This window comes from Sus scrofa, chromosome 13 (assembly GCF_054392235.1).
Source record: "Sus scrofa isolate SSC_HxYL_T2T_F1_AM1 chromosome 13, Sscrofa_HxYL_maternal_Yorkshire_Landrace_v2.0, whole genome shotgun sequence".
NCBI lineage: Eukaryota > Metazoa > Chordata > Mammalia > Artiodactyla > Suidae > Sus > Sus scrofa.
Genome location: NC_139395.1, coordinates 83,300,035 through 83,315,131, shown reverse-complemented (window position 1 = coordinate 83,315,131; position 15,097 = coordinate 83,300,035). Strand labels below are relative to the sequence as shown.

At 42.4% G+C, this 15,097-nt stretch overlaps 2 protein-coding genes across 10 annotated transcripts in view; one reads left to right on the top strand and one right to left on the bottom strand.

Moving 5' to 3' along the window:
• The window catches only part of TSEN2 (tRNA splicing endonuclease subunit 2), a 61,628-nt gene that overhangs the window by 4,736 nt on the left and 41,795 nt on the right, over positions 1 to 15,097 (bottom strand). For 4 of the 7 annotated variants that reach the window (XR_014823839.1, XR_014823835.1, XR_014823837.1 and 1 more), the window contains one exon: positions 1,502 to 1,549. The gene's annotated coding sequence lies outside the window, so the exon portion shown is untranslated. Of the gene's footprint in view, positions 1 to 1,041; positions 1,647 to 15,097 lie in introns of all 7 variants that reach the window. The other 3 variants (XR_014823836.1, XR_014823833.1, XR_014823834.1) reach the window with 2 other exon arrangements.
• MKRN2OS (MKRN2 opposite strand) lies at positions 3,193 to 13,485 on the top strand. Of its 3 annotated transcripts, none has more exons than XM_084989515.1 (4): positions 3,193 to 3,486; positions 11,118 to 11,167; positions 12,120 to 12,282; positions 13,144 to 13,485. In XM_084989515.1, exons 1-4 carry the CDS (start codon positions 3,269 to 3,271, stop codon positions 13,169 to 13,171), a joined length of 459 nt encoding a protein of 152 aa, XP_084845641.1. In that variant the 5' UTR covers positions 3,193 to 3,268; the 3' UTR covers positions 13,172 to 13,485. The 3 variants fall into 3 exon arrangements, with proteins under 3 accessions (XP_084845641.1, XP_020925005.2, XP_084845640.1); XM_021069346.2 differs by having other exon boundaries at positions 13,076 to 13,485; XM_084989514.1 differs by lacking the exons at positions 3,193 to 3,486; positions 11,118 to 11,167 and having other exon boundaries at positions 11,538 to 12,282; positions 13,076 to 13,485.

Sequence of the window (15,097 nt, the reverse complement as noted above, 5' to 3'; positions counted from 1 at the left end):
TTATTGTTTACCAGGGCAGGTGATCTGACAATTAAGATATAGAACAACTTTATTTATTTGCTTTTTTGGGGCTGCACTCAAGACATACAGAGGTTCTCAGGCTGGGGGTCAAATTGGGGCTACAGCTGCTGGCCTATGCCACAGCCACAGCAATGCGGGATCCTAGCCTAGTCTGTGACCTACACCACAGCTCACGGCAATGCTGGATCCCTAACCCATCGAGCAAGGCCAGGGATTGAGCCCACATCCTCATTGATCCTAGCTGGGTTCATTAACAACTGAGTCATGAAGGGAACTTCCAAGGACAACTTTAAATAAATGAGAGAAAAATAGGGAGAGTATGTGCAAAAAAAAAAATTTTTTTTTTTTTTTTTTTTTTTTTTTTTTTTTTTATAAAACTCTAAACACGAGTTCCTGTCATGGTTCAACAGGAACACATTTGACTAGTATCTATGAGGATGCAGATTTAATCCCTGGCCTTGACCAGTGGGTTAAGGATCTGGCATTGCTGTGAGCTGTGGTGTAGGTAGAAGATGCAGCTCAGATCCCGAGTTGCTGTGGCTGTTGTATAGGCTGGCGGCTACACATCTGATGCGACCCCTAATTTGGGAACTTCCACATGCATGGGTACAGCCCTAAAGAGACCAAACAAACAAAAACCCTCTAAACATAATTGGAAGTGGTGGTATTACTATTGTTACTCTGAGATTGTGTGAAGTGAGGTAAACATATACCCTGTATCCTTGAAAACTAAGATTTTTAAGGAAGAAAAAAGATACAAGTGCAATAGAAAAGACATTAAGTAAAAACAGTGTAGCCCTGAACTTGAACTGGAAGTAGCATTTTATCTTTATGTGTATGCATGTTTCTTGTGTACTTTACCCTGCTCTGTTCACTGGGGAGGTCAAGAAGTGATTAAAAAAAAAAAAATGCTAGAATGCCAGGAGTTCCCTTGTGGTGCAGCAGCTTAAGGAGCTGGCATTGTCACTGCAGTGGCTCAGATTGCTGCTGTGGCACAGGTTTGATCCCTGGCACAGGAACTTCCACATGCCATGGGTGCAGTTAAAAAAAAAAAAAAAAAGAATGCTAGTGTATTTATTTACTGTATTTAGTGTAAATGTCTATTAAGTCTATTAAGACATAGTTTTACCATTTCTTTTCATAGGATTAAAAATACCTCTTGGTATCGGTGTCATGAAGATGAATGTATTTGAAATATATTCTATGGAAAGTAACCCGGGTCACTCAAACAATAGCAGTGGTTCATGTTAATAATGAACAATCTCATATCCTTGCAATCTGAGCTGGGTGTCTGGCTATAACCCGTCTATCTTCATGTAACAAGAGAAGGGCGGTTGAAATGATTTATAAGGTTTTTTAAACTTCTGAGAGTCTGATGATCATTTTCATATTGTTACAATGAATATACACTTTTCTGCATTTCAGCCCACTGTAGTTTATTTAAATGCACATTAGGAAACACTTCTCTGACGCACTTTACCTGCCAAGATATCTTCTCTGTGGGTCTTCTTTCTACAATTGCTGTTCTCTGGAAATACAGGATCAGATGGGGATTGGCTAAATCACGTGCATTGCAACCAAACTGCAGGCATCTGAAAGGCTAAGCTGGATTGCTATTACTGATACTGTGGGAAAACACAAGATGAGAGAATAATACAAGTTTCAAAACCATATACACTATAACAACATCAGGGTTTGAAAAAAATATATTGTGCCTCAGCAGTAATGAACCCAACTAGTATTCACAAGAATGCAGGTTCAATCTCTGGCCCTGCTTAGTGGGTTAAGGATACAGCATTGCAATGAGCTGTGGTGTAGGTCGCAGGCACGGCTCAGATCCCAAGTTGCTGTGGCTGTGGTGTAGGCCAGCAGCTGCAGCTCAGATTCAAGCCCTAACCTGGGAACATCCATATGCCACAGACGCAGGCCTATAAAAAAGCAAAAAAAAAAAAAAAAAAAAATTCATTTACTTTACCTCTTAGATTTTCCCCAGGAGTACAATACTTTGGGTAGAAAAATGTTATATTACATTATGGAGGAACAGGGGGCATTACCTTTTTTCCCATATATTTTTGTGCCGTTACTTAAAATTATTTTAAAGCTGAAGAATAATAAAGTGATATAGTGGCAGTGGCTCAGTGGGTTAAGGATCTGATGTTGTCAATGCTGTGGATTGGGTTTGCTGCTGTGGTGTAGGTTTGATGCCTGGCCCAGGAACTTCCACATGCCACAGGTACGGCAAAACAAACAAACAAAACCCCAAGCCAACAAACCAAAAAAGTGCATATAGTAAAATGTACAGTTTGGTGAATTTCCTCAAACTGAATACTCATATAATCAGCATCTAGATGCTGAGTCAGCACAAGCAAAGACCCAGAACCCCTCATGCCCTCGTCAAGGCCATACACTATGCAGCGTAACCTCCATCCTTATTCCTAAGTGTGCAGTTAAATTTTTATGAGCAAGATAACTTTTTTTTTTTTGGTCTTTTTGTCTTTTTAGGGCTGCACCTGCAGCATATGGAGATTCCCAGGCTAGGGGTCGAATTGGAGCTTTAGCTGATGGCCCACGCCACAGCAACAGCAATGTGGGATCTGAGCTGTGTCTGCCACCTACACCACAGCTCATGGCAACACCAGATCCTTAACCCACTGAGCAGGACCAGGGATCGAACCCAAATCCTTGTGGATCCTCGTTGGGTTAGTTAACCACTGAGCCATGACGGGAACTCCGTGCAAGATAACTTTTACAACATAAAATATCAAAAGAAAAATTGCCTCAATGTAAGGATCCCATTTATTTGTTCAAAATCCAAACAATATATTCTAGAAAAACAAAAACATATGTAGGTCCCTGACTCCAAGAAACCCACAGACAAATGACTAAATAACAGCTCTGGTAGAAACAAATACAGCACTGGTAGCACAAGGAAACGCTGGGGAAAGCTGAGGAAGTTTTCGAAGAAAAGTAGGGCTTTAGAGGATGAGTGGGAGCTGGCTATTGACGGGTGCAAAATGTTCAAAGGCTAGAAAGCATGTTGTGAGCACAAATGAAACTAGCTCTTTAAGACGCCTGCTTATGGGGAGGCCTGGTTACAGGTTAACCCTAGCTGGTTTGGCTTTGAAGCCGCCAGTCAGAATGACATCACTGTGATCAGGTTCCCTGGATGGAAGGCATTTGCTGGCTGTGTAACAAGGAAAAGGAAGTCCCAGAGAAGTCTCCCTTGCTTGCCCGGGAGGGGAGAACCATGCAGGGCACAGAGGCTGGGAAGCCTATAGTCAAATTCAACCACTGTCAGAAGTCCATCTACAGCTTCAGTGTGCCACCACGCTGTCCCCTCTGCAGGCATGACGTAGGCTCCAGGAGGCTGGAGGAAGCTCCTATCAGCATCTCCAATCCGTTTACCAACGGGCACCATGAAAAGTGTTCATTCCTCCTCAGACCCACTCAAGGGACCTTTCTTAGGTATGGTGTTTTAAGTGTGGCATTGGATTGTATAAAACTTTTCCTCCTGTGTTGTAGTCACTAAAAGTTCCGTTTTCTTTTCTTCTTTTTGGGCCTGCATCCATAGCATGTGGAAGTTCCTGGATCAAACCCGAGCCACAGCAGTGATTCGAGCTGCTGCAGTGACAATGCCAGATCCTTAACCTGCTGTGCCACAAGGGAACTCCTTAAAGTTTCTTTTTCTAACATGTGCTATATTGTGTGAGACTTGGTGGATAATCTTTTCAGTGTTTTGATGTTAAATCCTAAAATCTAGGCCAGTTTGCTTTATCAGAATAAGAGGGGGTGCACTTTCCTGGAATGAGACGTGTAAGAATATGTGAAGGTTGAACCTCTTAGACAATGTTGAGAGGAATCGATCACCTGGAGAATTTTTTACTCATAGATTTTTGTGCTGAGGCTAACTGGGAAAATGACCCAGCAGATAAATCTCATCAAAAGAATACTTTTACTTTGAGTTAGTTTCTTTTTTTATTTTTTATTACTCAATGAATTTTATTACATTTATAGTTGTACAACAACCATCACAACCCAATTTTATAGCATTTCCATCCCAAACCCCCAGCACGTCCCCCTACCCCCCGTCTCATTTAGAAACCATAAGATTTTCAAAGTCTATGAGTCTGTATCTGTTCGGCAAAGAAGTTCACTGTGTCCTTTTTTAGATTCCACATGTAAGAGATAGCATATGATGTTGGTGTCTCACTGCCTGATTGACTTCACTTAGCATGATAATTTCTAGGTCTATCCATGTTGCTGCAAATGCTGATATTTCGTTCCTTTTAATTGCTGAGTAATACTCCATTGTGTATATGTACCACTACTTCTTTATCCACTTCTCTGTCAGTGGACACTTAGGTTGTTTCCATGCCTTGACTACTGTATATAGTGCTTCAATGAACACTGAAGTACATGTGTCTTTTCGAGTCATGGTTTTCTCTGGAGAGATGCCCAGGAGTGGGATTGCTGGATCAAATGGTAATTCCATTTTTAGTTTTCTGAGGAATCTCCATACTGTTTTCCACAGTGGTTTTGCCAATTTACAATCCCACCAACAGTGTAATAGGGTTCCCTTTTCTCCAGCATTTATTGTGTATAGACTTTTTGATGATGGCCATTCTGGCCAGTGTAAGGTGGTACATCATAGTGGTTTTGATTTGCATTTCTCTAATAATGAATGATGTTGAACATCTTTTCATGTGTTTTTTGGCCATCTGTATGTCTTCTTTGGAGAACTGTGTGTTTAGATCTTCTGCCCATTTTTTGATGGGGTTGTTTGTTTTTTGGTATGGAGCTGCAGAAGGTGTTTATAAATTTTGGGAGATTATTCCCTTGTCAGTTGCTTCATTTGCAAATATTTTATCCCATTCTTTGGGTTGTCTTTTTGTTTTGTTTAGGGTTTCCTTCAGTGGGCAGAAACTTTTACGTTTAATTAAGTCCCATTTCTTTGTTTTTATTGTCATTACTCTAGGAGGTGGATCTGAGAAGATATTGCTGTGGTTTATGTCAGAGAGTGTTTGGCCTATGTTTCCCTCTAAGAGTTTCATAGTATCTGGTTTTATATTTAGGTCTTTAATACATTTTGAGTTTATTTCTGTGTATGGTGTTAGGAAGTGTTCTAATTTCATTCTTTTACATACGCTGTCCAGTTTTCCCAGCACCACTTATTGAAGGGGCTTTCATTTCTCCATTATGTATATTCTTGCCTCCTTTGTCATAGATTAGTTGACTGTAGGTATGTGGGGTTAATTCTGGGCTTTCTATCCTGTTCCATTGCTCTATATTTCTGTCTTTGTGCCAGTATCATATGGTTTTGGTGATTGTAGCTTTGTAGTATAGTCTGAAGTCAGGGAGCCTCATTCCCCCAACTCCATTTTTCTTTTTCAGGATGTCTTTGGCTATTCTGGGTCTTTTGTGCTTCCAAACAAACTTTAAATATTTTGTTTTAGTGCTGTGAAAAATGCCATTGGTAATTTGATAGGGATTGCACTGTATCTGTAAATTGCCTTGGGTAGTATAATCATTGTGATAATACTGATTCTTCCAATCCAAGAGCATAGTATGTCTTTCCATCTGTTTGTGTCATCTCTAATTTCTTTCATCAGCATCTTATAGTTTTCAGAGTACAGACTTGGTCTCTTTAAGTAGGTTTATTCCTAAGTATTTTATTCTTTTTGATGCAAAGGTAAATGGGATTGTTTCCCTAATTTCTCTTTCTGATCTTTCATTGTTAGTATATAGAAATATAGTTGATTTCTGTGTATTAATTTTTTATCCTGCAACATTGCCAAACTCATTGATGAGCTCTAATAGTTTTTTGGTAGCATCTTTAGGATTTTCTAGGTATAGTACTACATCATCTGCAAATAGTGATAGTTTTACTTTTTCCTTTCCAATTTGGATTCCTTTTATTTCTTCTTCTTCTCTGATTGCTAGGACTTCCAAAACTATGTTGAATACTAGTGGTGAGAGCAGACATCCTTGTCTTGTTCCTGATCTCAGCGGAAATTCTTTCAGCTTTTCACCATTGAGAATGATGTTAGCTGTGGGTTTGTCATATATGGCCTTTATTATGTTGAGGTAGGTTCCCTGTATGCCCACTTTCTGAAGGGTTTTTATCAGAAAGGGATGTTGTATTTTGTCAAAGGCTTTTTCTGCATCTATTGAGAGGATAATATGGTTTTTATTCTTCAGTTTGTTAATGTGGTGTATCACACTGATTTGTGGATACTGAAGAATCCTTCCATCCCAGGGATAGATACCACTTGGTCATGGTGGTATGATACTTTTCATTTATTGTTGGATTTGGTTTGCTAGTATTTTGTTGAGGATTTTTTCATCTATGTTCATCAGTGAAATTGGCCTGTAAATTTTCTTTTTTTGTGGTATCTTTGTCTGGTTTTGGTATCAGGGTGATGGTGGCTTCATAGAATAAGTTTGGGACTGTTCCTTCCTCTGTAACTTTTTGGAATAGTTTCAGAAGGATAGGTGTTATCTCTTTAAATGTTGGATAGAAATCCCCTGTGAAGCCATCTGGTCCTGTACTTTTGTTTGTTGGACGTTTTTAAATCACAGTTTCAATTTTAGTACTTGTGATTGGTCCGTTCACCTTTTCCATTTCATCTTGGTTTAATCTTGGAAGATTGTACCTTTCTAAGAATTTGTCCATTTCTTCTAGGTTGTCCATTTTATTGGCATTTAGTTGTATGTAGTCATCTCATGATCCTTTGTGTTTCTGTGATGTCTGTTGTTACTTCTCCTTTTTCATTCTAATTTTATTGATTTGAGTCCTCTCTCTTTTTTTCTTGATAAGTCTGGTTAAGGGTTTATCAATTTTGTTGTTCTTTTCAAAGAACCAGGTTTTAGTTTCATTGACCTTTTCTATGGTTTTCCTCGTTTCTATTTCATTTATTTCTGTTCTGATCTTTATGATTTCTTTCCTTCTGCTACCTTTAGGTCTTGTCTGTTCTTCTTTCTTTAGCTGCTTTAGATCTAAAGTTAGGTTGTTGGAGTTCCCATAATGGCGCAGCAGAAATGAATCTGAATAAGAGCCGTGAAGTTGCAGGTTCAATCCCTGGCCTCACTCAGTGGGTTAAGGATCCGGCATTGCTGTGAGCTGTGGTGTAGGTCACAGATGAGGCTTGGATCTGGCGTTCCTCTGGCTATGGCATAGGCTGGCAACTGTAGCTCTGATTAGACCTCTAGCCTGGGAACCTCCATATGCCACAGGTGCGGCCCTCAAAAAACAAAACAAAACAAAAAGATAGATAAATAAAGTTAGGTTATTTGAGCTTTTTCTTGTTTCCTGAGGTAGGCTTATATTGCTATAAACTTCCCCTTAGAACTGCTTTTGCTGCATCCCACCGGTTTTGGAGTGTTGTCTCTTTGTTGTCATTTGCTTCTAGGTATTTTTTAATTTCCTCTTTGATTTCTTCAGTGATCCATTGGTTGTTTAGTAGCATGTTGTTTAGTCTCCTCGTGTTTGTGCTTTTTGCAGTTTTTTTCTCGTTGATTTCCATCCGTATAGTGTTGTGATCGAAAAAGATGCTTGATATGATTGCAATTTTCTTAAAGTTACTGAGGCTTTGTGGCACAAAATATGATCAATCTTAGAGAATCTTCTGTGTGCACTTGAGAAGAATGTGTATTCTGCTGCTTTTGGATGGAATGTCCTATAAATAGCTATTAAGTCCATCTGGTCTAATGTTTCATTTAGGGCCTGTGTTTCCTTGTTGATTTTCTGTCTGGATGATCTGTCCATTGCCATAATTGGGGTGTTAAAGTCCCTTGCTATTATTGTGTTATTGTCAATTTCTCCTTTTAAGGTTGTTAGTGGTTGCCTTATATATTGAGGTGATCCTATGTTGGGTGCATATATATTTAAAATTGTTATATCTTCTTCTTGGATTGATCCTTTGATCATTATGTAAAGTCCTACCTTGTCTCTTAAAAGATTCTTCTTTTTTAATGTCTTTCTGCCTTTTTCTAGGGCCGCACCCGTGGCATATGGAGATTCCCAGGCTAGGGGTCTAATCGGAGCCGTAGCCACCAGCCTATGCCAGAGCCACAGCAATGTGGGATCCGAGCCGCATCTGCAACCTATACCACAGCTCATGGCAATGCCGGATCCACTGAGCAGGGCCAGGGATCGAACCCGCCTTGGTTCCTAGTTAGATTCCTTAACCACTGTGCCATGAAGGGAACTCCCAGTTCTGGCACCTTTTTTTTTTTTTTTTTTTTAAGGTCTGCATGTGCAGCATATGGAAGTTCCCAGGCTAGGGGTCAAATTGGAGCTGTAGCTGCTGGCCTACACCATAGCTCACAGCAACACCAGATCCTTAATCTACTGAGGGAGACCTGGGATCGAACCTGCAACCTCATGGTTCCTAGTCGGATTTGTTTCCGCTGAGCCACAATCGGAACTCCAAAATATTCTTTATTTTAAGGTCTATTTTGTCTGATATGAGAATTGCTACTCCAGCTTTCTTTTGATTCCTGCTCGCACGGAATATTTTCTTCCATCTTCTCACTTTCAATTTGTATATGTCCCTAGAAGTGAAGTAGGTCTCTTGAAAACAGCATATATATGGATCTTGTTTTTCTATCCATTCAGCCAGTCTATGTCTTTTGGTTGGGGCATTTAGTCCATTAACATTTAAGGTAATTATTGATACGTATATTCTCATTACCATTTTATTAACTGTTTTGGACTAGTTTTTGTTGCTTTTTTCTTCCCTTCTTCTCTTGTTCTCTCCTCTTCTGGTTTGATGACTATCTTTAGTGTTGTATTTGAGTTGATTTTTTTTATTTGTGTGTGTATCAATTGTAGATTTTTGGTTTGCATTTACCCTGAAGTTCTGATATGGGAGTCTATATATATACAAGATTGTTTTAAGTTGTTGGTCTCTTAATTGCAAGTGCATCCCAGTGTCCTGCATTTGTACTCTCCTCTTCTCATAATTTCTGACTTTGGTAGCATATTTATGCATGGATGATTTCCTACCTTTACTGTATATATGAGCCAGTGAGCCTTGTCATTTGTGGTATTTTTGTTTCTAGTTGTGACCGTTTCTTTTCTGCCTGGAGAAGTTCTGTAGCACTATTTTTTCTGCTTCACAGCACTTATCAATCTATTTAAAACCTGTTAAACTAAAACTAAAAAAGTCTTCTCTGGAAGCAAGCAAACTCTGTGAGGACAGGAGCCTCACTTTATTTCCTGTGGTGTCACTAGACCTTCACATAAACTGACAGGCCCACAGCGGACCTCTGTTACATGACTGGGAAATAACTGAAGGTAAGGCAAGAAGACTGGAGTGGGAGGGAATGGCTATGGTTTAGGCAGGAAACAGAGGGAAGCTGTACCCACAGGGTGTGATCTTGCCCGGCACACATCAGGTTCAGCTCCGTAATCAGTCAGACCCAAGACTTAATGTTTTTTCTAGCTTCTGTTCAACCTCTGAACCTGCAGGGTCTCAAAAACTCACATTGGCTGCAACAAGATGGCCTGAGACAGCCTTCTGAAGAAGGTGGGGTAGCTGTTTGTATCCTTGCCCATTTTATTTATTTTTCTTTCTTTTTCTTTCTAGGGCTGTGCCTGTGGCATATGGAAGTTCCAGGGCCAGGGATCAGATTAGAGCTACAGCTGCCAACCTACTTTGCAGCCACAGCAATGCCAGACCTAAGCCCCCTCTGTGAGCTACACCACAGCTCATGGCAATGCTGGATTCTTAACCCACTGAGGGATCAAACCTGCATCCTCATAGACACTATAATGGGTTCTTAAACTGCTGAGCCATAACAGGAACTCCTCCTTGGCCACTTTAAAGCCCGGGACTACTCGCTTTAATGAGGGTGAAAACATCCAGACCTGTGGTCTGACAGAGGGGCTTTGTCATTTACAAATTACCTCTAATTTACCTGACACCTCTATGTGGTGGCACTCAACAGGCATTTTATTCTTATGACTGGCTTGCTGGGAGGCTTATGATATTTCTGCTTTAGATAAGGAAGCAGATATGAGAGAAAATTTCAGGGTGAGTAAGTGATGGCCTGGGATCATATATGGAGGTTAAATTACCTGGAGATATCCATCTGACATGCAGTCTCAGGTAAAGGATAATTTCTAGGAAGTTCCCATTGTGGCTCAGCAGAAATGAACCCAACTAGTATCCACTAGGATGCAGGTTCAATCCCTGGCCTTGCTCAGGGGGTTAAGGATCCAGCGTTGCCGTGAGCTGTGGTGTGGGTTGTTGAGGGGGTTCGGCTCTGGCATTGCTCCAATTTGACCCCAGGCCCAAGAACTTCCATGTGCCACACATGTGGCCCTAAAAAGCAAAATAAGTAAATAATTTTAGAGAATAAGGGCACTCTAGGAAAAGTGGCTGTGGCCATGGGCTACAGGATGGAACTGGGCTGTGTCAGTGTTAGAGGCAGAAGGGCACTGCTATGCATTCAGAATCCTCTCAGCCATGCTGGCCTGAAGGAGCAGGCTCACCTCACAGGTAAGGAGGAAAGAGTAAGAAGCTGATGCCGGGCGAGTCCCTCTGCCATGGGGCCTGGCATCAGGCTGACCTTATTCTAGCAGGGCTGGCCTACTGGGTGTCCTCATTTGGTGCTGGGGGGTTGGGAAAATCCAGAGTGGGTGTGTGACAGTGTTTTCTACTCTCGGCTCAAGCGGCTCTGAAACAGGGCTTCCACTAACCTGGCAGTTGGTGCCAAGACCTGGCACCATCCAAGACGGGAGGCTCACGGCTCTCCTTTATTTATTATTTATCTTTTTAGGGCTGCACCTGATGCATATGGAAGTTCCCAGCCTAGGGGTCGAAGAGGAGCCATTAGATGCCAGCTTACGCCACAGCCACAGCAATGTGGGATCTGAGCCGCGACTGTGAGCTACACCACAGCTTATGGCAATGCTGGATCCTTAACCCACTGAAAGAGGCCAGGAATTGAACCTGCATCCTCACAGATTCTATGTTGAGTTCTTAACCCGTTGAGCCGCAATGGGAACTCCTTTCCTCCTACTTTGAATACCAACTCTACATGCCAAGTATGTGCAAATGAGAGGACAAAAATGCATGTGTTTCTTTCAGGGAGTATGACGGAAGGTCTGATCTGCATGTGGGAATAACCAACACAAAAGGTAAGTGCATTTTCACAGCTTAAAAAGTTCCCACAATACCTGGTTATCAGACAGTACTATTTCTGGAGAAAAAATACTGGCAACACTAATAATACTTGTATTTGAAAGCTCTTTAATGTTTTCTCAGCCAAGAGCAACATAAACCTGTGTGGGGTTTTTTTGTTAGTTTTTAAAGAGAGGACAAAGAAACAGATGTCCAGGGAAGTTGAGTTGTCCAAGACCTCAACTTGTGCTAGAAGCAGAACCTCTACTCCCCAACCCTATACTCAGCCCATGGCCTCTGGGTCCTCCCACTCCAGGGTCTCCAGGGGCCAGGCAGTGGTCCCAGGGATAAACTGGGGGGGGGGGGTAGCCCCTGAGCCCGTGGGGGACCTGTGATGGTTTGCATTAAAAAGTAAGAAAAGCAGCACATTTAAACAAATGGTACAGGGTGCAGTCTGCAGGAAAAGGCCTGAGTAACGCCACCTGCAGAAAGGTGTAGACCTGGGCCGGTGAGGGAGACCAGCCAGGTGCAGCTGAGATCAGGCCTCACAGGCGATGTCTCATACAGCCCTTCCTCCTCCCCGTGAGGCAGGAGGACACTGGGAAGAAAAGCCTAGGACTTGGTTTTGAACTTGGTGACTTGGGCACAAGCAGGCACATATGCATCAATCTTTGTCAGCAGGAACCTGCTGCTTATCTAAGGAAAGAGGAGGGACCCTTTGTAAATGGAGAACTTCCACAAAAATACTTGGAGATGACTCTCCTGCCTCTGCTCCCTGGGGCTACCTCAGGTGCTGGGTGCTGGGGCAGGGGAGGCAGAGCTTCCTGGAGGAGAGGCTTGACTGCGTGCTGACAGCGACTGGCAAGTGCGGGCTGGGTGTCTGGGGGGGTGAAGCTACCAGGTGGCTGCTGTCAGGTTTACCGGGTGCCTTTTCCCTTATGCTTTGCCTGCCTTTGGCTCTGGCGGCAGGAGTCGTCTATAATTACACGGTGCACGGTGTCCAGCGAGACAAAGCTGGCTGGGAGCAGAGTGTAAGCATCCCGCTCCTGCAGCCTGGCATGTTTGGACTGATGGACCAGTGGGACAAGTACCTAGAAGACTTCTCCACCGCGGGGGCCTGGCTACCTCACAGGTAGGACGGGGCTGCAAGGACCACCACATCCTGGTCCTCATTTGCCCCAGGTGTGATCCCAGCTCACAGGGGACTCTAAGCTGCCCTGAGTTTCACATTGAGCCTGTCCTGAGATAGTAGTGTCTATAACAGAATTAAGCAGGGGTTGAGTTACTTGGGGTTTTCTGCAGAAGTGAGCCAGCACACACTCATACCATAGAATCATAGCACTGGATGAGCTGAAAGGACCAGAACTTAGTGCTCTAGTTATTTTACTTATTTGTCTAGCTATTTTTACATACTTGGCCTTTAAATAACATGTCCAACAAAACGCACAGTACTATAATTCCCTTAAAACAAAAAACTTTACATGATGTTCAAAATGTAAACCTATTTAAAGCTTCCCCCCTTTTAGTTTCAGCTTAAAATTAATTTCTTAATTCCTTGCTCTCTCATCACTGTAGATGTATACAGCATACCTGTGGACTTAAACTGTCTTGATGCTTCCCTTGAAATAAGTTTAGACACTGTGGTGTAACGTAAAACTCAGACATAGAACTCTACTTCCAGAATCTAGAATTTCAGTGAAATTAAGTTCTGCAAATGGGGGTTTGTAGGCAGCTTAAGTCACCACTCTGGACCATTTGGGAGAGTCCTAGCTGAACTTAGGTTGCAAGTGGAAATAGCCCAAGGTGCCAAGCGTCTCTCAGAACTGCACCTCTGGTGGCTCTGCCGTCAAGGGGGCCGGCGCACATGTGGGCTCAGTAAGCAGCTCAGGCTAAGCCTCGTCTCCTCAATGTCTCTGCCCTGTAAGGTATGAAGAAGACCACCACAACTGCTACAGCTACACCCTCATGTTCATTAATTGTGTCCTGACCACAGAGGGCAAGGAGAGATTGGACAAGAATGAGTTCACGGAGAAGTTCGTGGTCCCAAGGACAAGGAAGGCTTCCAAGTACATCACACTCTACCGGGCGATAGAAGAACGAGGCTTCTATGTCACTGATGCCCCTGATCCTGGGAGAAGCCCACCTTCTGGGAGCGGCTTATGCTGAGTGCAGAGATGGCACCAGGACGTTCTAGGCTTATTGTCTTTAACAGCTACTGGGTCTCTAATGTGTGAAGTGTGGCTAATAAAAAAGTGTTGGAGCTTCCCTTTATGCATATTTCAACTTACTGCAGCAGAAGAATTTATGAAATAAAAATTGTCCTGGGTTTTCAAAAGTGTATGCATTACAACTCAATTCTTTTCATAGTGGTTCGGGGTCTTTGTTACAGCATAAAGTGGCAAGAACTTTCATTCAAAGAGCAATGAAAACACTTCCTATAAATTAATTAGCGCTGAAAAAATTCATCTTTCAATGTTAATCCTGAAAGTGGGGATTCACAGGGAGGTGCATGAGATCCTTACAGTTTGTGAAGAAATGAGTGCCTTTACCTCCTCGCTTTTATATAAAAAGCACATGGGAAACTTTTGACAAACAGTAATAGCAGAAAAACAAAAAAGTGTCTCAGAATCTGAGCTGGGAACTGAATCAGCCTTTCTGCACCCACGCGCTCAGGCGGGAATGGCGATTCCTCAAAGAGCAGAATCACGGCCTGCTTCCTCCTCATCTCCTGGTCTCATGTGGAGCCAGGGCGTTGGGGCTACCATGGCTACACACCCCCTCTGCTCACGTCAAGTGCAGAATTCGGAAAAGACACAATGCCAGTCTGCCTTCTCTAACACCTTCAGGAGGAGGAAGGGGAGGTCTGAAGACTGTTAACAAGCACATGAGAAAGTTTTTTTTTACACCCACATAATCATCAGATGTTAAACAGCTGATGAGCAAAACATTTCAGAATCCCTCTTTGGAAACTGCTCCCAGAACTCTGTTTTTGAGCAAATGTGATGTACTATATCCACCTAATGTTATTCCCCAGCGTGGTCACCAAGTGATGTCTGATTTCCAAAAACCAAAACCATCTTTTCAAGGTACGACTAACCACTTAGAAATAAAGATATTCGGAAAACTTCCTACAGATCCTTCAAACTTGTTTCCAAAGAGGTGGTCAATGCTGTGGCACTGACAGCTTCAGTAGGGAAAAAATGCAAAAAATTACAAAAAAACATTTTTAAGTGTTGGGACTCTTCTTTAAGAAACAAAACTTGTCACTTAGAAAATGAGACCACTTTAAACATGGTGGTGTCTGCTATCCTATGGTGTCAAGGAATCAAAAGACCTCAGTGGGTCAAGATGAAAGGAGCCTGGAGTTTGGGGAACATCCCAATTTGCCCCATTCTCTTTATACTGTTGTAGGACTCTGCTTTTCTGCCCTGGTTCTTTGCTGGATTTTATTAGTAACATAAGAGCTGCCTTTAACAAGTATTCATAAAAGACTCCACACCAGAGTAAATGCTTCTTACTCTTCCCTTTTTATCCCTAAGACCATCCTGTGAGGTAGGTACTGACATCACATCCATTTTACAGATGAGAAGAGAAAATGACTTGCCCCAAAGCATACAGTGGCAAAACTAGGTAGGGTTCAAACCAGCTTTGGTGGCAAAGCCTATGCACCTAACCCCAGTACCCTGCAAGCAACCAGTTGTACGCAGGTTGTGTGGCAACTTGCCATCGTTAGAGAAGGTGAAGGAGAAGATAAGAATTCTGCTTTCATTAGTGTCCGCATGTGGACAGGAGGTAAGCAACATGTCATAAAGCAATTCAAACAAGACTTGCTAACACTAGAAACACCAATTCCATGCTACTTTCTCTTAGTGCCGTGTGCCCTTGATTTTCTGACAAAGCTCTTATGATCCCCATTCCCTTATTTTCAGGACTGCTCTGTGCCTGGA

Excerpts from the sequence above, each read along its gene's own strand:
- MKRN2OS (XM_084989514.1), top strand. The coding sequence starts at position 11,810 with ATGCATCAATCTTTGTCAGCAGGAACCTGCTGCTTATCTAAGGAAAGA. Across the intron at positions 12,283-13,075 it reads GGGGCCTGGCTACCTCACAG|GTATGAAGAAGACCACCACA; the intron begins GTAGGACGGGGC and ends CTGCCCTGTAAG.